The sequence below is a fragment of the Polyodon spathula genome, chromosome 49 (assembly GCF_017654505.1).
Source record: "Polyodon spathula isolate WHYD16114869_AA chromosome 49, ASM1765450v1, whole genome shotgun sequence".
NCBI classification, from domain to species: domain Eukaryota; kingdom Metazoa; phylum Chordata; class Actinopteri; order Acipenseriformes; family Polyodontidae; genus Polyodon; species Polyodon spathula.
Genome location: NC_054582.1, coordinates 145,679 through 166,503, shown reverse-complemented (window position 1 = coordinate 166,503; position 20,825 = coordinate 145,679). Strand labels below are relative to the sequence as shown.

General features: G+C 54.1%; 5 protein-coding genes across 10 annotated transcripts in view; 2 read left to right on the top strand and 3 right to left on the bottom strand.

The window, feature by feature from the left end:
• pnpla7b (patatin-like phospholipase domain containing 7b) overlaps positions 1–4,393 on the bottom strand; it is a 29,740-nt gene extending 25,347 nt beyond the window's left edge. For both annotated transcript variants that reach the window (XM_041238520.1, XM_041238522.1), the window contains exons 1-7: positions 4,275–4,393; positions 2,272–2,309; positions 1,976–2,050; positions 1,742–1,829; positions 1,341–1,423; positions 766–863; positions 167–307 (exon numbers count right to left, since the gene is read on the bottom strand). In XM_041238520.1, the coding sequence (XP_041094454.1) occupies positions 167–307; positions 766–863; positions 1,341–1,423; positions 1,742–1,829; positions 1,976–2,050; positions 2,272–2,307 (521 nt within the window). In that variant the 5' untranslated portion in view covers positions 2,308–2,309; positions 4,275–4,393. The remainder of the gene's footprint in view (positions 1–166; positions 308–765; positions 864–1,340; positions 1,424–1,741; positions 1,830–1,975; positions 2,051–2,271; positions 2,310–4,274) is intronic.
• Positions 2,691–4,649, top strand: LOC121306669 (basic salivary proline-rich protein 2-like). Its single transcript, XM_041238498.1, has 2 exons — positions 2,691–3,640; positions 4,520–4,649. Exons 1-2 carry the CDS (start codon positions 2,691–2,693, stop codon positions 4,647–4,649), a joined length of 1,080 nt encoding a protein of 359 aa, XP_041094432.1.
• On the top strand, positions 4,495–6,394 carry mrpl41 (mitochondrial ribosomal protein L41). 2 transcript variants are annotated; one of them, XM_041238528.1, is made up of 2 exons: positions 4,495–4,586; positions 5,639–6,394. In XM_041238528.1, exon 2 carries the CDS (start codon positions 5,673–5,675, stop codon positions 6,081–6,083), a length of 411 nt encoding a protein of 136 aa, XP_041094462.1. In that variant the 5' UTR covers positions 4,495–4,586; positions 5,639–5,672; the 3' UTR covers positions 6,084–6,394. The 2 variants fall into 2 exon arrangements, with proteins under 2 accessions (XP_041094462.1, XP_041094463.1); XM_041238529.1 differs by having other exon boundaries at positions 4,542–4,645.
• Positions 6,395–6,787: 393 nt separating this feature from the next.
• On the bottom strand, positions 6,788–11,989 carry dph7 (diphthamide biosynthesis 7). 4 transcript variants are annotated; one of them, XM_041238524.1, is made up of 10 exons: positions 11,888–11,989; positions 11,011–11,242; positions 10,591–10,736; positions 10,360–10,447; positions 10,134–10,228; positions 9,839–10,014; positions 9,683–9,755; positions 9,504–9,569; positions 7,803–7,975; positions 6,788–7,526 (listed from the first exon to the last, which is right to left on the bottom strand). In XM_041238524.1, exons 2-10 carry the CDS (start codon positions 11,149–11,151, stop codon positions 7,120–7,122), a joined length of 1,365 nt encoding a protein of 454 aa, XP_041094458.1. In that variant the 5' UTR covers positions 11,152–11,242; positions 11,888–11,989; the 3' UTR covers positions 6,788–7,119. The 4 variants fall into 4 exon arrangements, with proteins under 4 accessions (XP_041094458.1, XP_041094460.1, XP_041094459.1 ...); XM_041238526.1 differs by having other exon boundaries at positions 11,011–11,264; positions 11,888–11,976; XM_041238525.1 differs by having other exon boundaries at positions 11,011–11,270; positions 11,888–11,972.
• A 1,907-nt stretch (positions 11,990–13,896) lies between these two features.
• Positions 13,897–17,746, bottom strand: zmynd19 (zinc finger, MYND-type containing 19). Its single transcript, XM_041238527.1, has 6 exons — positions 17,524–17,746; positions 16,672–16,731; positions 16,093–16,199; positions 15,716–15,856; positions 15,344–15,524; positions 13,897–14,609 (listed from the first exon to the last, which is right to left on the bottom strand). The coding sequence occupies exons 1-6, from the start codon at positions 17,572–17,574 to the stop codon at positions 14,466–14,468; spliced, it is 684 nt and encodes a 227-aa protein (XP_041094461.1). The 5' UTR covers positions 17,575–17,746; the 3' UTR covers positions 13,897–14,465.
• Positions 17,747–20,825: the final 3,079 nt, after the last annotated feature.

The window sequence follows — 20,825 nt, the reverse complement described above, 5'->3', positions numbered from 1 at the left end:
GAAGGGAATAAGACTGCCACTGCATAGCAGCTTCACCCACTCCGGGTTTTGCTTTGAGCTTGGTCCTCCCCCGTGTGTACAGGTAACAGGCTCAGGTGTGTGTGCTGCGCGAGGGGAGTCTCGTTTCCCTCACGGCTAGTGCTATCTCTGCTGCTGCTGGACTCACCGCACATTCTTCAGCATGTACAGAACCTCGGAGGGCAGGTGGGAGTTCTTCACATCGAACTCCGTCAGGTCGGCCTCCAGCAGGGAGGGGGGGGGCTCCTTGGGCTGCAGAGTGGGGGGCTCCTTCCTAATCCGCAGGATTCTGAGCAACAGGAACGATGAAGGTGGGGGGGAGAGCAAGGGGGAGGGCGAGAGGGAGAGAGATCAACAACATGGCGTTCAGCAGCTTCTTTAGATATTATTATATCATTGTTACAAGCTAGCAACTGCTTCAGCGAGCCGGTTCTGAAAGTTCAGTGTCCATTATAAATCACTTTGGCAAGAGCAGAAACACTGAAAGGTTTGTAAAACACTTGCTAAATGATATGACCCATAACCGACCAGGACCCAACAATACCACCCTCCTCCCCTCCTCCCGTTCCCTCTTTCCCTGCCCTCCTCCCCGCTCCCGTTCCCTCTCTCCCTGCCCTCCTCCCCTCCTCCCCTCCTCCTCCCATTCCCTCTCTCCCTGCCCCCCTCCCCTCCTCCCGTTCCCTCTCTCCCTGCCCTCCTCCCCTCCTCCCGTTCCCTCTCTCCCTGCCCTCCTCCCCGCTCCCGTACCTCCGGGCTAGGGTCAGCACTCTGGTTCTTTTCCGGGGTCTCTGCCTCGACTCGGTCTTGTGTCCACTGATGGAGGTGGACGAGGACAGGGTTTGCACCTGAGGACAGAGGAGAGGGGAGAGCACAGGACAGCGGAGAGGGGAACAGGAGAACGCTGATTACAGGACTAGCAGGGCAGAGTGAAGCACAGTGTACTGGAACAGCCTCGCTCTGCCCCCAGGTCAGAGAACATGCAATCAGGGCCAATCGAAGAGGCTTTGAAATCGACTGCTTGGTGAAGAGAGACCCCTAGTGGTCAGTCTGAAGTGTGCACATTATAAACACGACAGGAGGGAGCTTTTCCACAAACACTCCATGGGCAAAGCCTGGCTGCGCCCGACTGCACTCACCTAGTGCCCCAAAACCAGGTGCTAACGACACTGCCCTGCTATGAAAACTGGATCCAAACACTGCATATGAAAGGAGCTGCACAGCGCTGTACACGATGCGCATGTCTGAGGACAGTTAAAAGGTGAGACAGTGTTCTGCTACGCTGTCCACCCCGCTGGTCTGGACAGGCAGCGCTGTGGACTCACCTTCCTCATGATCTTCCGCCCGTAGAACATCACCTTGTCCCTCTTTCTGAAGCGATACTGAGGCCCGCCCGCCTGCTGCTCACCTGGGACAGTGAAGCAACAAGCTGGGTGTCACCAATGCACTCCGCGGCCAACCGGGCAATTTCAAACAGACGCAGCGTTTCAAATGAAAATCCAGGTCAAGACGTGTGCCTTTTCAAAACTGCACGTCTCAGAAACACGAGGCAATGTCACGCAGCAGAACAGAAGAGTGGAGAAAATCAACAGCAATGACTGAGTGATGGAGGGAACAGGGCTCTGAGAGAGAGAGAGAGAGAGGGAGGGAGAGGGAGAGAGAAAGCAAGAGAGCAGAAGGTAGAGAGTGCGAGAGAGAGGTAGAGAGAGACAGGGAGCGCTCTTACTCGACTGCTTGAAGCGCCTATAGATAAACAGCACCACGACTCCAATCAGTGAGATCGCCACAGCCGCTCCGATCATGATTCCTGTCAACTGTGAGAAGAACAAGAGAGGGGTGAGGGACAGAGACCACGGCACAGAGACTTACAAACTCCAAACAAACGACATGCTCTTCAAATGCATCAGCTTTTACTATGGGACACTCTCCCTATCAGGCTGGAGAGCTCCCTGTGTGTTACCATGGTGGTCTGCATCCTCTCCTCCACAAACTGCTGCACCCGAGCCCTGATATCGATGCCAATGGGCTGACCCACCTGCAACACAGCAAGAGACAAACACTCAGCTGGGAATATTACAGCATTACCCAGCAGCCTGTCCAGAAACACGAGCGACTCCGTCTTCTGAGAGCGCTTCAGCAGCGCTGCAGGCTGATAACACACACACCGCTCCCCCGAGTCCCTGCCCCTGCACGAATTCAAACCACAACAGAGAAAACAGCACAACAGTGAAGAGAAGAAAAAAAGAGAGACCTTACCGCAAACAAGGGCCAGATGTCATCATCTTCCGCCATTGCTGAAAAATAAAACACACACACCTTTAGAGAAATGAATGAAGCACTACCCTCTAGAGTCCTCTAATCCCAACACAGTGCCCCGCCACGCCCCGCCCTAGCTGTAGATGGTGGGGTATTACACCAGCTCCTTTCACCCTTGACTGGCGGGGCATGAGACAATACCACACATTTGTCCCGCGTCTTATTTTACGCTCCCAAGGCGCCCCGATCGAAGTGGTTTCTCTGGCAGCACACAGTGAGGTTCATTAGTATTTCCATAATAACAGCCTGGCTCAAACTGTGTACTCAAGCACAGCTCTCATATCACAGATACGCTGATATCTCTGTTACACCTGCAGCTAATCAGGGATGAATTACACAACGCTGTGCAGAGCAAGGAAATGAACAAACAAACACCCAGCCCAGCCCAGCCCAGCGCAGGGCAATCCGACAACCACCCAGCCCAGCGCAGGGCAATCCGACAACCACCCAGCCCAGCGCAGGGCAATCCGACAACCACCCAGCCCAGCGCAGGGCAATCCGACAACCACCCAGCCCAGCGCAGGGCAATCCGACAACCACCCAGCCCAGCGCAGGGCAATCCGACAACCACCCAGCCCAGCGCAGGGCAATCCGACAACCACCCAGCCCAGCGCAGGGCAATCCGACAACCACCCAGCCCAGCGCAGGGCAATCCGACAACCACCCAGCCCAGCGCAGGGCAATCCGACAACCACCCAGCCCAGCGCAGGGCAATCCGACAACCACCCAGCCCAGCGCAGGGCAATCCGACAACCACCCAGCCCAGCGCAGGGCAATCCGACAACCACCCAGCCCAGCGCAGGGCAATCCGACAACCACCCAGCCCAGCGCAGGGCAATCCGACAACCACCCAGCCCAGCGCAGGGCAATCCGACAACCACCCAGCCCAGCGCAGGGCAATCCGACAACCACCCAGCCCAGCGCAGGGCAATCCGACAACCACCCAGCCCAGCGCAGGGCAATCCGACAACCACCCAGCCCAGCGCAGGGCAATCCGACAACCACCCAGCCCAGCGCAGGGCAATCCGACAACCACCCAGCCCAGCGCAGGGCAATCCGACAACCACCCAGCCCAGCGCAGGGCAATCCGACAACCACCCAGCCCAGCGCAGGGCAATCCGACAACCACCCAGCCCAGCGCAGGGCAATCCGACAACCACCCAGCCCAGCGCAGGGCAATCCGACAACCACCCAGCCCAGCGCAGGGCAATCCGACAACCACCCAGCCCAGCGCAGGGCAATCCGACAACCACCCAGCCCAGCGCAGCGCAGAGCAGAACAGGCTTTACCACTCAGAGTGGAAAAAGAAGTATAAAGTTACTGAAACGTGGCTAACTAGAACTAAAATAAATGTGAGCGATGGTTTTAAATAAATACACTTATTTGTTAAAAGTTAAAAATAAAACAATACCCAGTTTGTATTGAAACAGCGCCGCTGGAAAGATCCGATTAGTTAAAGACAAAGCACACGGAGAGCAAGCGCCTCATATACACCGCACACTAGGGGGCGGCTCAAATCGAGCCCCGTCGCAGTGTCACGAACCAGCACGGCCAGCTCTCAGCCGGTGCTGAGCACCCACACGATTTCTAAACAAAAGCCAGCTCCCGTTTGGTAAACAGCAGCCAGGGTTTAACTAGTCGGCGTCACTCGCAGATCGTGGAGGGTCCAGCAACCCTGGGAAGGGCGCGCTTCTTCACTCGCTACAGAGCACGGTGGCGGCAGCATGCAAGACTGGTGTATCCACAAGCATGCTCAAATAACTGCCGTTCCCCGGGCTGCTCTATTCACACGCACGACGGCTTACTGACAGAGATGCTGTGCGCATTTAAAACTTTACAAGCTGAGCTGTGCAAAACCAACACTGCCCATTCACCCAGACCACGGGAACTCCCAAAATAACACCCACTGCAACGCGGCGTGCCAATAACAGAGACAGGGTTACCTTCGCCAGTGCGCTCGCTGCCTCTGTCCCGCACAGATTATTTCTCGCTTTCACCTCGAAACTTTTTTGTTTTTTTATTTTGATTCTCAATGTCTCTCCTGCGAAATCTCTGCCCTGCTGCTGCTGTCCGCGCATTGGCTGAAGCGCCTCTAAGTGTCCTGCGCCCTGAATGGTGCGCTCCCCTCTCTACCCAATCAGCAGACGCGTTTTTATTTTTGTGGTTGCTTCACTTCCTTTCGGATAAGGTGCGTTTGCAAGGTTAGCGACGCTGTGTGGAGTCTGATCCCGATTCCAGCTCGGTCCGACACGGAGGTAACGTTACACGCGTACGGAAAGCGCTTGGAAAGATCCCCTTTGACACTGCGCGGCCGGTAATCCCGTTAAAGTGCTCTTGCTTGTAGTTTCGGAGCAGCAGCAGCAGCAGCACGCGTGTGTGGATGCAGGGGACGGGTTGCATAGCGACACGCTAGTGTGTTAATAATAGCTGTGCACCGGGGTTAGGAGCCAGTTAGTGTCTGCGACTGTAAAGCACTGAGATATTATAATATTGTGTGTGTGTGTGTGTGTGTGAGAGAGAGAGAGATCGATCAAACTGGCCATTCTTACAGTGGCAATAAATGATTTCAGATGAAGAGGCATCTGATCAACGCGGCTAAACAATCACAGCCAAGAAATATGAGTTCCTATCAGAGGAACTGGGAATGGATTTTAAAAATGAAATTTAATTGACGCGACCCTGGCTCTGTCTGCACTGTACTGGGTGCTGTGGTCCAAGCCATTGCCAGTGTCGTGTCTATAAGTAGCAGTGTTTCTATGTGTAACGGTCAAGATTTCAACCCAGTTAGTGCTTGACTGAAATCAATACACTTGGAATAGGTATGTGTACCTGTGAGTCGTGCACTGTGCCTCTCATCCATGCTGTTCTGGTCTTTCTGCCTCTCATCCCTGCTGTTCTGGTCTTTGTACACTGTGCTTCTCATCCCTGCTGTTCATGTCTTTGTGCCTCTCATCCCTGGTGTTCTTGTCTTTGTGCCTCTCATCCATGCTGTTCTTGTCTTTGTGCCTCTCATCCCTGGTGTTCTTGTCTTTGTGCCCCTCATCCCTGGTGTTCTTGTCTTTATGCACTGTGCCTCTCATCCCTGGTGTTCTTGTCTTTATGCACTGTGCCTCTCATCCCTGCTGTTCATGTCTTTGTGCCTCTCATCCCTGGTGTTCTTGTCTTTGTGCCTCTCATCCCTGGTGTTCTTGTCTTTGTGCCTCTCATCCCTGGTGTTCTTGTCTTTATGCACTGTGCCTCTCATCCCTGGTGTTCTTGTCTTTATGCACTGTGCCTCTCATCCCTGGTGTTCTTGTCTTTCTTGCAGTCCTCTCTTTGCCCGCACCAGTTCTGTAGTCCTCATGGGTTTGCTGTCAGGTCTCACCCGTGGGCTGGTCAGAGGTGCTGACCGCATGGCCGAGTGGACCAGCAAGCGCGGCTCCCTTACCTTTTACAAGAACCGCGGCGCCAGGAAGACCGGCGTGCTCACCTCCAGCGGGAAGTTCGTGCGGGTCCGGGAGATGGTGCCGGAGTTCGTGGTGCCTCGACTGGACGCCGGGTTCAAGCTGAAGCCCTACGTCTCGTACCGGGCGCCCCCGGGCACGGAGGAGCCACAGACCCCCCACAAGCTCTTCACAGAGGTCGTGGCTCCCCAGATCGAGAAGGAAATCAAGGAAGGGACCTTCGACCCGGAGAACCTGGAGCGATATGGCTTGGAGAGATCACAGGAGGGCAAGATTTTCCAGCTGTACCCAAAGAACTATGTGAGATAATGAGGGGCAGAGGCTGGGCTCCCAGCTCTCCACTGGCACTGCAATCCTCTTCAGACTGGAATTCACACACTTCTGTGAGAAGGACTGCAATGCACGGCACCTCACTCCTCAAAAGGTAAAACTAATTAACTTCTCCCCAATCAAGCCCAAGATTGCTCAATTTTGTGAAGTAAAAATCATTTCAGTGCAGGGTTTGGGTTTGCTGTGAAGGATCACCTGCACACACACACACGTGCGGTATGTTTAACGTGTGGGGCGTGTCGTTTGATAAATATGTTAACAGCAATTAAACATGTGAACCTGCTTTAAAAGTCTTCCCTGGCGTGTTTTTTTTACTGATGTAGGGCTGAACAGAAAATGTAAAATGCTGTTTCCTCTCCACAACGCCATTGCCAATAGATTACTGATTATCACACAAGATTTCCAGACGAGCAGAGCATTCACCCCGGTCCTAGCAGCTGGTCCGTCTCGAACCTTTAAAGGATCCCAGTGATTCAGCATCAAGTACCTGAAACTAGGCAGCCCAGTCCGTCCCCTCAGCACTCTCTGTGTGAGGACGTGTGTTCTTCCCTCTGTCCCGAGTCTGTCTCCACGAAGCTGTGCCCCTGGTCCTGGTTCTGTTTTGCACTTAGGGTATTGGTTCAGGTTAACTAAGGCACTGATTTATAGAGTAACCCATGAAACGGCTATGGAAACACAGTGAAGTGCAGAGCACAAGGACCAGTCATTCACATCAGCATCCCCATTACAGACACTTGGAACGCAATGACAGCGTCCTGGAACTCTGCCCTGTGCTTTACTACACTGTAAAATAAAACACCAGTGCATTTATTAATATTGTTTTTATTAGGAGAATTTGAACGTGGCAGTCGCACAGCTTTGATTAGTCTGATTAGTGTTAGTCAGTCATATGATTTTCTGTTACGACCGCTCATGAATTGGAAAAGGTCTTTGAAACTGCAGACAGGGCTCGGTTCAGATGAAGTATTTCACTCCCAGCTGCACAGTCACCCTGAACTGGAGATTTGTTTCTTGGTCAGCCCCAGTGCTGCGCGGGCGTGGCGGGGCTGTAGTCCCACCTCCACACATGCAGCGCGTGGTCGTAGAAGGAGCACGTGGCCAGCAGGCTGCTCTCTGTGAAGGGACTGCTCCGGGACCCCGGGGCTGGGGCTCGGGGCTCGGGGCGGTAGCCCCCCTGCACGTCCTCCAGAGCCGTGTCGAAGCTGGCCGTCGGGGACTCGTAATGAATCTGCAGGTAACCCTCCGTGGGGGCAGGACCAGCCGGCCCCTCCCCCTCCGCAGGGGTGGAGCCAGTCAGCCCCTCCCCTCCCTCCTCCGCAGGGGCGGGGCCAGGCAGGCTCAGCCTCGACCAATCGGCGCCGTACGCCAGGGAGTTGTGAAGGACATACGAGGCGATGATATCACTCTCTTCAGAGCTGCCGTCTGAAAGAAACACACAGAGAGGGGCAGAGTGTTACTGGTTCAGGCACACGAGCAATCGAGCGCTTGTTCAAATACATTGCAGAGGAGGAAGCTGACCAGCTGGGTGACCACACCCAACCCTGGCAGTACACTTCAAACCGTTTTGCAAGGAAGAAAGTTCCACACATGCCCCTTGCAGCTTACGGGGTTAAAGGGGCATTCATTATTCAAGTATTGACCTTCCAGATTAAAAGCACCCAAGCAGAGCTGGCCTGACCCCGCCATCTCCACTCTTACCCAGCGCCGCCCCGCAGTCCAGGATATGGAAGTCGTTGTGCATGCAGGCCGCCAGCAGCAGAGGCTCATGGGAAGGGTGCCACTTGAGTCTCCACACCCCGCCCTGTACGTGTGTGTCGGCCAGCGGCTGCTTCATGTGCCGAGCATCCCACAGGAGCACATGCTCATCATAGCTAGAGGAGAGGAGAGGGACGGGCTCCGGTCAAACAGCAAGCACATCTAACACAGGAGCACGTGCTCATCATAGCTAGAGGAGAGGAGAGGGACGGGCTCCAGTCAAACAGCAAGCACATCTAACACAGGAGCACGTGCTCATCATAGCTAGAGGAGAGGAGAGGGACGGGCTCCGGTCAAACAGCAAGCACATCTAACACAGGAGCACGTGCTCATCATAGCTAGAGGAGAGGAACGGGCTCCAGTCAAACAGCAAGCACATCTAACACAGGAGCACGTGCTCATCATAGCTAGAGGAGAGGAGAGGGACGGGCTCCGGTCAAACAGCAAGCACATCTAACACAGGAGCACGTGCTCATCATAGCTAGAGGAGAGGAGAGGGACGGGCTCCGGTCAAACAGCAAGCACATCTAACACAGGAGCACGTGCTCATCATAGCTAGAGGAGAGGAGAGGGACGGGCTCCGGTCAAACAGCAAGCACATCTAACACAGGAGCACGTGCTCATCATAGCTAGAGGAGAGGAGAGGGACGGGCTCCGGTCAAACAGCAAGCACATCTAACACAGGAGCACGTGCTCATCATAGCTAGAGGAGAGGAGAGGGACGGGCTCCAGTCAAACAGCAAGCACATCTAACACAGGAGCACGTGCTCATCATAGCTAGAGGAGAGGAACGGGCTCCAGTCAAACAGCAAGCACATCTAACACAGGAGCACGTGCTCATCATAGCTAGAGGAGAGGAGAGGGACGGGCTCCGGTCAAACAGCAAGCACATCTAACACAGGAGCACGTGCTCATTATAGCTAGAGGAGAGGAGAGGGAGGGGATGATGCAGTGTCAGTATACGAGACGGCACTGCTGGTTCACGTTGACAGCATGATGCAGTGTCAGTATAAGAGACGCACTGCTGGTTCACGTTGACAGCATGATGCAGTGTCAGTATAAGAGACGCACTGCTGGTTCACGTTGACAGCATGATGCAGTGTCAGTATAAGAGACGCACTGCTGGTTCACGTTGACAGCATGATGCAGTGTCAGTATAAGAGACGCACTGCTGGTTCATGTTGACAGCATGATGCAGTGTCAGTATAAGAGACGCACTGCTGGTTCATGTTGACAGCATGATGCAGTGTCAGTATAAGAGACGCACTGCTGGTTCACGTTGACAGCATGATGCAGTGTCAGTATAAGAGACGCACTGCTGGTTCACGTTGACAGCATGGTTCACTGCTGGTTCGTTGACAGCATGATGCAGTGTCAGTATAAGAGACGCACTGCTGGTTCACGTTGACAGCATGATGCAGTGTCAGTATAACGAGACGCACTGCTGGTTCACGTTGACAGCATGATGCAGTGTCAGTATAAGAGACGCACTGCTGGTTCACGTTGACAGCATGATGCAGTGTCAGTATAAGAGACGCACTGCTGGTTCACGTTGACAGCATGATGCAGTGTCAGTATAAGAGACGCACTGCTGGTTCATGTTGACAGCATGATGCAGTGTCAGTATTCAGTGGAGCTCCCTACCTCCCGGTGGCCAGGACATGCTCTCTGTGAGGGTTACTCTGGATGCTGCAGACGCCCATCGAGTGCCTGGAGTCACAGAGAGACACGGAGACACAGTTACTGAAGGTTTGGAATAACAACTGGTTCCAGTAATGCCAGCTGGACAGGCCAGCTTGGAGGTGTATGTGACTCTTGCTCACCTCCTGCTGGTGAAGACTGGGCACGAGGAGCCCGTCCTCACATCCCAGCCCTTCAGACGACAGTCATCGCCCCCTGCACAGACAGAGACACACACAGAGTTAATAAAGAGAGCCGCGGGGATCCAGTCCGTTAGCAATGCAGTCAGGCAGCGTCACCTGAGTACAGCACGTCACTGTTCCAGTGGTCAAAGGCTGCGATCCAGGCCTCGAACTCATGTCCCTTCCACTGGGAGAGCAGGTGAAGCGAGGCGGCTGAGCCACTGAGAGACAGCAGGCTGATACAGCCTTTCGAGTCACTGCAGACAATCTTCACTGAGGAGCTGGAGCCAGAGCTGAGGGGAGATCACACAGAGTTACATACAGAGTTATAAACACAGAGATAAACACACACAGAGTTCTATATAGAGTTATATATACACAGATCTCTGTAGAGAGTATCTCTCTCTCTCACCTTTCCACCCGCCCAGTGGACCAGTCCAGAGACAGAGCCAGCCTATCAGGACCCAAATCCAGACTGGTGACCGCCTCCAGGGCACAGCCAGATTTCTATTGGAGAGAAAACACGGTGAGGGCGGGGCTTGAGGCAATTCAAAAAAATCCAACCCAAATCAGAAAGAGAGAGAAAAAAAAAAACCCTGGTGTTTAGGAGAGCCCCTTTCCCTTCCCTCCCGCCTCACCTCGCTGCCTGTTAGCTGCTGCAGCTCCAGCGCTCCCCTGGAGTTCGCAATGCCCAGGAGAGGGCGCTCCGACACCGGTACGTGGCACCTGCGAGAGGAAAGGGCAGAGAAGAAGAACATCAGAAAATGAAACAAGAGGCGGCTGCAGGAATGTACAGGAAATGTGCCATTGAGGCTCCTCTCAGCAGTGCCACTCGATCAGTGCTGTGTGGGCAGCTGCCAGTCCCTCACCACTTCATATCGAGGATGCCAGGGGTGTCGGCTCTCTGCAGCTCCGTCACGGGGGCGCCGCACCCCTCCTCTGGGTTCAATTGGTACAGGTAGAGCCGGCCCACTCGGAGGGGGGGCTCAGAATCCTCCCCAGACTCCTCCCCAGCCTGGGAGACGAGAGAGAGCCAGGTGAAGGGTGACAGCATACCGTTCAAATCTGGACCTGCCCGTGAATCCGAGGCACAGGAAACAAAACCTGGAGCGGATCCCAGCGCCACGCAGCCAGACTTTACTGAGCTCTGAGCAGCAGAGTGGAAGCGTCTCCTTAGAAAAGTGTCCCACAGTAAAAGCACAGCAAAGTGTAATAAAGCGCTCTGGGGTCCCTCAGCCTCAGACCCCACAGGAGGAGCTGCGCTTGGTGTGGAGGAGCGGAGCGCTCACCTTGCCAGCGGGTCTCAGGAGCTGGTAGGTGCCGCAGGTGAGGAGGGAGTGCCAGCCGGGTACAGGGCACCACTCCACAGCGTCCGCGCTGAACTCCGTGTCCACCACCTGCAGGGTCCGGGTGCGAGAGCGGGCTGCCATGGCGACGGGGAGCAAGCGGCATGCTGGTCCAACTGCAACGAGGGCTGGCTGGGGCACGGGCTCACACAGACAGGGATCAGGGCACCTCTCTCTGTGTGAACACACACACACCACTGCAGCTGACCATAGGGAAAGGTTACATACAATGCAGTACAACCAATGTGCTTCATTAACAAGATAAAAACACCTGGACATATACAGGCTGAGTAACAACCACGCCCCCAAACTCACTCTGCTGCTTGCAGCATGGCGCACCGCAGGGGTAGCTGGACAGGTCGCTGCCATGTCAAGTTGGATAAACGCGGTATATGAGACAGATTGCATTTCGATTTGTTTTACATTAGCATTACGCAGGCGTGCAAGGTCTAGTGCTAGCTCGACCGCGTTTCTAACCTCTCCCCACACACACAGTCGTTCATTACCGCGCTGTTCGTTCCGCTCGGCTGTTATAAAATGAATGAACACACTGCGATGTTTCTGAAGCGCTTTTATTTTCATGTCAGTGTGTATTTGTCATTTGCAATAACGTTTGGATTTGATGACTGTAACAGCATTCACAAATACTTGCGCTGCAAAAGCAAGCGCACTGTTTAGCAACAACGGAAAAAAGACAACTCTCCCATTTCTTTAGTAATAAACGGATACTAGCTTTCATAGAACGAGCTGCAAAGTCCGACTCATTCTAAAAAAAATCAATCATACAAACCCAGCGTGCGCTGTCTCAATTATAACTGACCTGCCTTGTATCGGCACTCGCGGGCTGCTGTGAACTCTGCTGGGGCTCGGATTGCGCAGGAGACCTTCCGGGCCAGCGATCCAGGACACCCCCCCCCCCCCCCCCCAAAAAAAAAAAAAAAAAAACACGTGATCTGATTAATGCTTGCGCATGTGTGATGGTGTTTTTATCCTGACGGTGCTTTTGCTGCATGGAGGCACTCACCTGCCCCCTGGTGGTCATCCTGAAGCGCTACAGGCCACAGTAATGTGACAGGACCCCATGAATCTAGGGTTTAAAATCCCTCAGAAACCCAGGATTCTTCCAACGCAAACGAAACACACAATGAATAAACAGCCAGGCGACACAATCAAAGTGAACACGTTTTATTCCATTTAGTCTGTGACACTACATTTCTGTTATATTACACATGAAGAATCAGCAGCCACTTCTCTTACAGGCTGGACACAGAGCTGCTGTGAGGCCAGGGCCCATAGCACCAGGGTTGAGGTCCCATCCTTTCACCCCACAGCTCTCCTCCAGCTGCTTTAAACCAATGAGAGGCTTCCCTGCGGGCAACAGAGCCACACTGTGGAGCAGAGTCAGTGCAAATTCAACTGAACAGACTTGAGAAAAACGAGTCCTTGAGCTCAACTAGGCTTCATTCAGGATTGCCAGGATCGCAGGCTTGCTGCAGGAGCCCCCTGCAAACGAGATGCACACTAGAACTGGGGACCCAGCGCCACGCAAACCACAACACTCAGCATCACACGCAAAACACACACTTCATTCCAGGATGTTCTTGGGTGAAACATGTGGACCCACACAGCTGTTAAGATGCAGTTTTAATACATGGCCAGGGTACTCAGCAAGCCCAGGATGCAATGTGATGAACATGCGACAGTGCAGCCAATCAGAAACGTCAACAGCCAAGAGCAGAGGATCCCTAAACAACGCTGTGTAAAAATACAAATAAAACCCAACTCAAACCCGCTACATCGCAGAGCACAACAAACACAGACACCTTTTCAAGCAGCTTTCACTTCTCCAGTGCTGGACCTCGGGGCTGTAGTGTATTGCTGACAGGATCACCACTAGAACTGATGGATCACTCTGATTGAGATGCCTCCTGTCTTTCAGACTCTGCTAGCGTTCCCCGGAGAGAGGCCCCTCTCGGCACTATTATTGATCCGATCTGGTAAATACAAGACTACACAGTGTCTGGGTTCAACAGCACAGTGTCATCGCACAGGACTGCTAGGTGTGATAGAGATCTCCTGTGCAGTGTGTGTGTGTGTTCTAGGTGTGACAGAGATCTCCAGTGCGTGTTCTAGGTGTGACAGAGATCTCCTGTGTGTGTTCTAGGTGTGAGAGAGATCCCCTGTGTGTGTGTTCTAGGTGTGAGAGAGATCCCCTGTGTGTGTGTGTTCTAGGTGTGAGAGATCTCCTGTGTGTGTGTTCTAGGCGTGATAGGGATCGCCTGTGTGTGTGTTCTAGGTGCGATAGAGATCTCCTGTGTAATGTCTATGTGTGTGGTCTAGGTGTGATAGAGATCTCCTGTTTGCGTGTGTTCTAGGTGTGATAGAGATCTCCTGTGTGTGTGTGTTCTAGCTGTGATAGAGATCTCCTGTGTAATGTCTATGTGTGTGGTCTAGGTGTGACAGATCTCCTCTGCAATGGGTTTCAATCTGCTTGTCACAAACAAAACACTGCTTTTTCTTCAGAGTAGATTATTTCTGGTGGGATTCCCACTCCCCCTCTATCATCTGTTTTATCTCCCCGAACTGGACACGCTTAACATAAAAACAAAACAACACACTGTACATGAAATTACAAAATATATATTAACACAGAAATACAGTGGAGGGATTCCCGGCCAGGAGCAAGTCAAACCCTCTCCACTTTCGTTCCGTTTTCCTTTCTTTGAGTGAACAATATTTTACAAAAAAAAAAAAAAAAAAAAAAGATAAGGAACAGGAAGAGCCCCACCCCAATCCATTGTCCTTCCCCCCCCCCGCCCCGTCCCATCCCGCCCCGCCCCAATCTCTCTCTCATAGACCCTGCCTGAAAAAGTCCACAAAGTTCTGCAGTTTTTTTCAGGGGAAAAGGAAAAAAAAAAAAAAGAGATTTGTTGGGTTATTTTTTCAGTGCTAAAGGGGTCTTTAGTGATCCGGTCCACATGGTCATTGTGCGCTTTCCTCTGCACAGCAGACTGAGCCGCTCCAGCCTTCAATCCGAGCTGCGTTTCCATCTGGAAAATGGACTGGACAGGAGTGAGCCGTGCATCGGAAGACAAACTCATCCGACAGCAGGCTTGCTGTGACGAGACACGCGCTGCCTCAGCTGCTCCGTGCGTCTGTGAACATCGGCTCTGTTCTAGGGAGTGTCAGCGCTCTGTGCAAGCAGCCCGGTATCACTGTGCAGGTGCAAACACGAAGCGAGACACACAAACCCACGCTCTGCAGCTCCACTCTCGTCACTATAGTAAAAAAAAACAAATACAAAATAAAACCAAAAACCTGGAAGCGCATGACAGTGCTGTGCAGACGGAGCTTCATCCAGCCCTGAACCCCCCTCCCCTCCAGCTCTCTCTGGGGGATCACCGCTCCGGCTCCGGGTCCAGCTGTAGCCCCCTCTTCCGCTCCCGGCAGTGCTTCTTGTGGACCGGCCAGTCCTTCTGCTGGCACTGGGAGCCGCAGTACCGCGCCACCTGGCAGCGGCCGCAGATGTTGAACTCTCTGAGCTGCGAGGGTGAGGGTGGGAGGGAGAGAGAGAGTCGTCAGTCACGCGATGCAGCAAGCTCCCTAGCACAGCTCTCTCTATACGTCCACAGCAGCCTACTTGTGTGACTCGCTGTCGTCAGTGTGTAGGGGACTCGTGCTCCCGTCACAGTGCAGCCGGTGTGTAGGGGACTCGTGCTCCCGTCACAGTGCAGCCGGTGTGTAGGGGACTCGTGCTCCCGTCACAGTGCAGCCGGTGTGTAGGGGACTCGTGCTCCCGTCACAGTGCAGCCGGTGTGTAGGGGACTCGTGCTCCCGTCACAGTGCAGCCGGTGTGTAGGGGACTCGTGCTCCCGTCACAGTGCAGCCGGTGTGTAGGGGACTCGTGCTCCCGTCACAGTGCAGCAGGTGTGTAGGGGACTCGTGCTCCCGTCACAGTGCAGCCGGTGTGTAGGGGACTCGTGCTCCCGTCACAGTGCAGCCGGTGTGTAGGGGACTCGTGCTCCCGTCACAGTGCAGCCGGTGTGTAGGGGACTCGTGCTCCCGTCACAGTGCAGCCGGTGTGTAGGGGACTCGTGCTCCCGTCACAGTGCAGCCGGTGTGTAGGGGTCACAGTCGTGTCCCGTCACAGTGCAGCCGGTGTGTAGGGGACTCGTGCTCCCGTCACAGTGCAGCCGGTGTGTAGGGGACTCGTGCTCCCGTCACAGTGCAGTCGGTGTGTAGGGGACTCGTGCTCCTCTCACAGTGTAGGACTCACTCTGTTCTCGATCATGTTGCAGGGTGGGTAGTGGCACTCGTAGTAGCTGCAGGCACACTCCTCCTCCTCCACCACCTCTCCATTGGCGTTGTAGAAGCGCGTGCGGCTCAGCTCCAGGTACTGCTCCTCCACTGGGTCTGCCGGGACCTGCTGAATCGCCAGCCAGTACAGGCTCTGCTCCCTGGGGGGAGAGAGAGAGAGACACGGGGGTCAGATACAACCACACACCTCCAGAACCAGGCATAGGAGAGACAGAGAGACAAGGACACCCACACTGAGTCAACACTACACACTACACACTGACATACACACACACACACACACACTGAGTCAACACTACACACTGACACACACACACACACTCAGGAGTACCTCTGTTTGCTTGACACGTCCTCCGACTTCGTTTTCCAGCCCGCGGGGACGAGGCGCAGGTTGTCCAGTCTGTTATCCACCGTCACAGAGTTGATGTGGACCACCTGGAAACTGGGGGCAATGCCTCCCCTGTGCTTCTCCCTGCAGACAGACAGAGTCAACACAAGCCACACAGACACTCCTCAGGCAGAATCTCAGAGTTGTGTGACGCAGGGATGGGAACATGACTCCTGGTGCACAGCAGTTTCACTGGGAGTTTAACAACGCCACACACCTGTGCTTGTTACCTAAACACACTGTGGCTGATCAAGCTCGTACTGAAAGCTGGAATGGGTGACACTGCTGTGCAGCAGGACTGCTTCCAGTCAGGCTCTCACCAGAGCAGGTGGTGCAGCGGGCGTCCGGCCCACCTCCCCTTGTTGATATCGAAGGCGTAGGCGAAGATCTTGGCACCATTCCCGTCTGCGTCCACCTCCATGCGGGCCTGCAGTCCCAGCGAGACACACAACACACTGAGCATTTACTGTCACATCACTAACTGCACTCTGCACCAGGGATGGGAATGAGACTCCCGCTGCAGAGCTCTTCAATCCACCCCTGGTTTTACTGAGAGTTTACCAAGACACACCTGGGCTTGTCACCTGTACACCGTGGCTAACCAAGCTCCTGGTAAAACCTGGACTGGGCCGAACTGCTAGGCAATGGGAGTCTTATGCACAACTTGTCAAGAACACATGCAAATCAGGGAATTACATTCAAAATCAATTCAGCCTGCTGTTGCAACACAATCAGGTTTGTTGTGAGGTTTCCCCGCGACCCCAGTTAAAAATCTCCCAACGTGTGCTGCAACAGCGAGTCTTATTCCCCCTGTATTAGCGGTTTCACTATCACAGCCATCTGTGGACGCGCAGTGGGGATGTGCCTGGAGGAAAGACATACATGAGAGACAGTCTTACCTCAAATGCAAAGTTCTCAACAAGAGGGATGTCCTGTTCATCTATCAGCGTGTATTTAGTCTGGAGAGAGAGAAACAGACATTATTACATGGAAAGAAAGAGAGAAAGAGAGAGAGAAGGAAAGGTGTGGTACTCAAAACACACAGGGCAGTTTTAAACGTTTTGGGGGAGATAGAGAAATAGAGAAAACGTCAAAAACCTTTGACACGAGCGCAGACTGGGGGCTCCCTGCAGCCCATGACACGCACGGCAGGTGCCACTCAACACACAGACAGACAGACAGACAGACACGCCTATTGTGTGCGTGTAAAACCACAAGCCGCACTCCCCGGCACCACGACGCGCAACACAGACGTGTTTAAATTTAAAAAATAAAATGCCGGTCTGCCGTTCCTCGATCACATGGCAGACTGACTAGACTACCGGCTCCCTCCTCTTTCACATTAACAACGAGCAGAATGAAGCCGACAGTGCAGGTCACCGCGGCGCACACACACCGAACAGAGCACCGCGGTCACGCTGGGCTGCACTCTTCCTCTTCCATTCAAAGCGGTTTATTATCTGCTCGGAGCTCGTGTAATGAGTACTCGCTCTGGTCTCGCTAGCGTGTACCGGGTGTATTGAACAGCTGCTCCGGGGGTGCATGCTCATCTCTCTAGTGCAGACACTCGGATTGTTTGCATTGAAAACATCTTTTTTTTTTTTTTTCTAAACGCATCTGTCGGATTACTCCGCTGAAGCACGATCTATAGAGATGGCTCTGTCTCTGCTTGTTTTGCGCGATCGCAGGTCCGCCTCGCTGTCTCTCTGCTCTCCGGCGGCATGGCAGCCCCGCTCCACGCCGATCCTCACCTTGCCGGCGACCCGGCCGAGCCGCACGATCCCCAGCTTGAAATCCGACATGGAGCAGGCGGGTGGATCCGAACCCCAGACGCAGTGAAGCCGCGGATCTCGCTGTCTGCCGGTTGTCGGCCGCCCCCCTCTGTCCCTGTATCGGGGTGCTGCTCCCAGTTCGGGTCGGGTCAGCTCGCCCACCCGACACACCGCCACAAGCCGGAAAGAAGAGGAGGAGGGACCGGCCGCCGCTCTGACCAATCAGCGGCGACACCGCGCAGCGCCAGCCAATCCCCGAGGCCACCCTGGCCGTGACATCTTGAAAACGTAGCGGTGACACGAACCCCCGTGACGAGCGATTTGGACGGGTCCAGCCAATCACCGCGGGATTTCTGCGGGAGGCCCCGCCCCCGCCCAGCCGGACTCGTCATTGCGTTCGATAGGCTCGTGAGAGCTGCAGAGGCGCTCGACGCGGCTGCGCGGGGTTTGCAGCTTCAGGGTGCGCTTCATCCAGGAGGCAGGGCTCTGCAGAGAGCACCTAGCGCCCTAACACAGCCTTCTCATGAGCTCTGAAACACAGGAGCACCTAGCGCCCTAACACAGCCTTCTCATGAGCTCTGAAACACAGGAGCACCTAGCGCCCTAACACAGCCTTCTCATGAGCTCTGAAACACAGGAGCACCTAGCGCCCTAACACAGCCTTCTCATGAGCTCTGAAACACAGGAGCACCTAGCGCCCTAACACAGCCTTCTCATGAGCTCTGAAACACAGGAGCACCTAGCGCCCTAACACAGCCTTCTCATGAGCTCTGAAACACAGGAGCACCTAGCGCCCTAACACAGCCTTCTCATGAGCTCTGAAACACAGGAGCACCTAGCGCCCTAACACAGCCTTCTCATGAGCTCTGAAACACAGGAGCACCTAGCGCCCTAACACAGCCTTCTCATGAGCTCTGAAACACAGGAGCACCTAGCGCCCTAACACAGCCTTCTCATGAGCTCTGAAACACAGGAGCACCTAGCGCCCTAACACAGCCTTCTCATGAGCTCTGAAACACAGGAGCACCTAGCGCTCTAACACAGCCTTCTCATGAGCTCTGAAACACAGGAGCACCTAGCGCCCTAACACAGCCTTCTCATGAGCTCTGAAACACAGGAGCACCTAGCGCCCTAACACAGCCTTCTCATGAGCTCTGAAACACAGGAGCACCTAGCGCCTTCTCATGAGCTCTGAAACACAGGAGCACCTAGCGCCCTAACACAGCCTTCTCATGAGCTCTGAAACACAGGAGCACCTAGCGCCCTAACACAGCCTTCTCATGAGCTCTGAAACACAGGAGCACCTAGCGCCCTAACACAGCCTTCTCATGAGCTCTGAAACACAGGAGCACCTAGCGCCCTAACACAGCCTTCTCATGAGCTCTGAAACACAGGAGCACCTAGCGCCCTAACACAGCCTTCTCATGAGCTCTGAAACACAGGAGCACCTAGCGCCCTAACACAGCCTTCTCATGAGCTCTGAAACACAGGAGCACCTAACACAGCCTTCTCATGAGCTCTGAAACACAGGAGCACCTAGCGCCCTAACACAGCCTTCTCATGAGCTCTGAAACACAGGAGCACCTAGCGCCCTAACACAGCCTTCTCATGAGCTCTGAAACACAGGAGCACCTAGCGCCCTAACACAGCCTTCTCATGAGCTCTGAAACACAGGCTCTGAAACACAGGAGCACCTAGCGCCCTAACACAGCCTTCTCATGAGCTCTGAAACACAGGAGCACCTAGCGCCCTAACACAGCCTTCTCATGAGCTCTGAAACACAGGAGCACCTAGCGCCCTAACACAGCCTTCTCATGAGCTCTGAAACACAGGAGCACCTAGCGCCCTAACACAGCCTTCTCATGAGCTCTGAAACACAGGAGCACCTAGCGCCCTAACACAGCCTTCTCATGAGCTCTGAAACACAGGAGCACCTAGCGCCCTAACACAGCCTTCTCATGAGCTCTGAAACACAGGAGCACCTAGCGCCTCTAACACAGCCTTCTCATGAGCTCTGAAACACAGGAGCACCTAGCGCCCTAACACAGCCTTCTCATGAGCTCTGAAACACAGGAGCACCTAGCGCCCTAACACAGCCTTCTCATGAGCTCTGAAACACAGGAGCACCTAGCGCCCTAACACAGCCTTCTCATGAGCTCTGAAACACAGGAGCACCTAGCGCCCTAACACAGCCTTCTCATGAGCTCTGAAACACAGGAGCACCTAGCGCCCTAACACAGCCTTCTCATGAGCTCTGAAACACAGGAGCACCTAGCGCCCTAACACAGCCTTCTCATGAGCTCTGAAACACAGGAGCACCTAGCGCCCTAACACAGCCTTCTCATGAGCTCTGAAACACAGGAGCACCTAGCGCCCTAACACAGCCTTCTCATGAGCTCTGAAACACAGGAGCACCTAGCGCCCTAACACAGCCTTCTCATGAGCTCTGAAACACAGGAGCACCTAGCGCCCTAACACAGCCTTCTCATGAGCTCTGAAACACAGGAGCACCTAGCGCCCTAACACAGCCTTCTCATGAGCTCTGAAACACAGGAGCACCTAGCGCCCTAACACAGCCTTCTCATGAGCTCTGAAACACAGGAGCACCTAGCGCCCTAACACAGCCTTCTCATGAGCTCTGAAACACAGGAGCACCTAGCGCCCTAACACAGCCTTCTCATGAGCTCTGAAACACAGGAGCACCTAGCGCCCTAACACAGCCTTCTCATGAGCTCTGAAACACAGGAGCACCTAGCGCCCTAACACAGCCTTCTCATGAGCTCTGAAACACAGGAGCACCTAGCGCCCTAACACAGCCTTCTCATGAGCTCTGAAACACAGGAGCACCTAGCGCCCTAACACAGCCTTCTCATGAGCTCTGAAACACAGGAGCACCTAGCGCCCTAACACAGCCTTCTCATGAGCTCTGAAACACAGGAGCACCTAGCGCCCTAACACAGCCTTCTCATGAGCTCTGAAACACAGGAGCACCTAGCGCGCTCTAACACAGCCTTCTCATGAGCTCTGAAACACAGGAGCACCTAGCGCCCTAACACAGCCTTCTCATGAGCTCTGAAACACAGGAGCACCTAGCGCTCTAACACAGCCTTCTCATGAGCTCTGAAACACAGGAGCACCTAGCGCCCTAACACAGCCTTCTCATGAGCTCTGAAACACAGGGAGCGCCCTAACACAGCCTTCTCTAGCGCCCTAACACAGCCTTCTCATGAGCTCTGAAACACAGGAGCACCTAGCGCTCTAACACAGCCTTCTCATGAGCT

What these genes read in the sequence shown, in the direction of transcription:
- zmynd19 (XM_041238527.1), bottom strand. Translation starts at nt 17,574, where the DNA reads ATGTCGGATTTCAAGCTGGGGATCGTGCGGCTCGGCCGGGTCGCCGGC. An exon ending in TCGGCCGGGTCGCCGGCAAG is followed by an intron (nt 16,732 to 17,523) that starts GTGAGGATCGGC and finishes CTCTCTCTCCAG; the next exon opens with ACTAAATACACGCTGATAGA. An exon ending in CCGCTGCACCACCTGCTCTG is followed by an intron (nt 15,857 to 16,092) that starts GTGAGAGCCTGA and finishes GTCTGTCTGCAG; the next exon opens with GGAGAAGCACAGGGGAGGCA.
- dph7 (XM_041238523.1), bottom strand. An exon ending in GGCATCCTCGATATGAAGTG is followed by an intron (nt 10,448 to 10,590) that starts GTGAGGGACTGG and finishes TTCCTCTCGCAG; the next exon opens with GTGCCACGTACCGGTGTCGG. An exon ending in AGCAGCTAACAGGCAGCGAG is followed by an intron (nt 10,229 to 10,359) that starts GTGAGGCGGGAG and finishes TCTCTCCAATAG; the next exon opens with AAATCTGGCTGTGCCCTGGA.
- mrpl41 (XM_041238528.1), top strand. Translation starts at nt 5,673, where the DNA reads ATGGGTTTGCTGTCAGGTCTCACCCGTGGGCTGGTCAGAGGTGCTGAC.
- LOC121306669 (XM_041238498.1), top strand. Translation starts at nt 2,691, where the DNA reads ATGAACAAACAAACACCCAGCCCAGCCCAGCCCAGCGCAGGGCAATCC. An exon ending in CACTCAGAGTGGAAAAAGAA is followed by an intron (nt 3,641 to 4,519) that starts GTATAAAGTTAC and finishes CTTTCGGATAAG; the next exon opens with GTGCGTTTGCAAGGTTAGCG.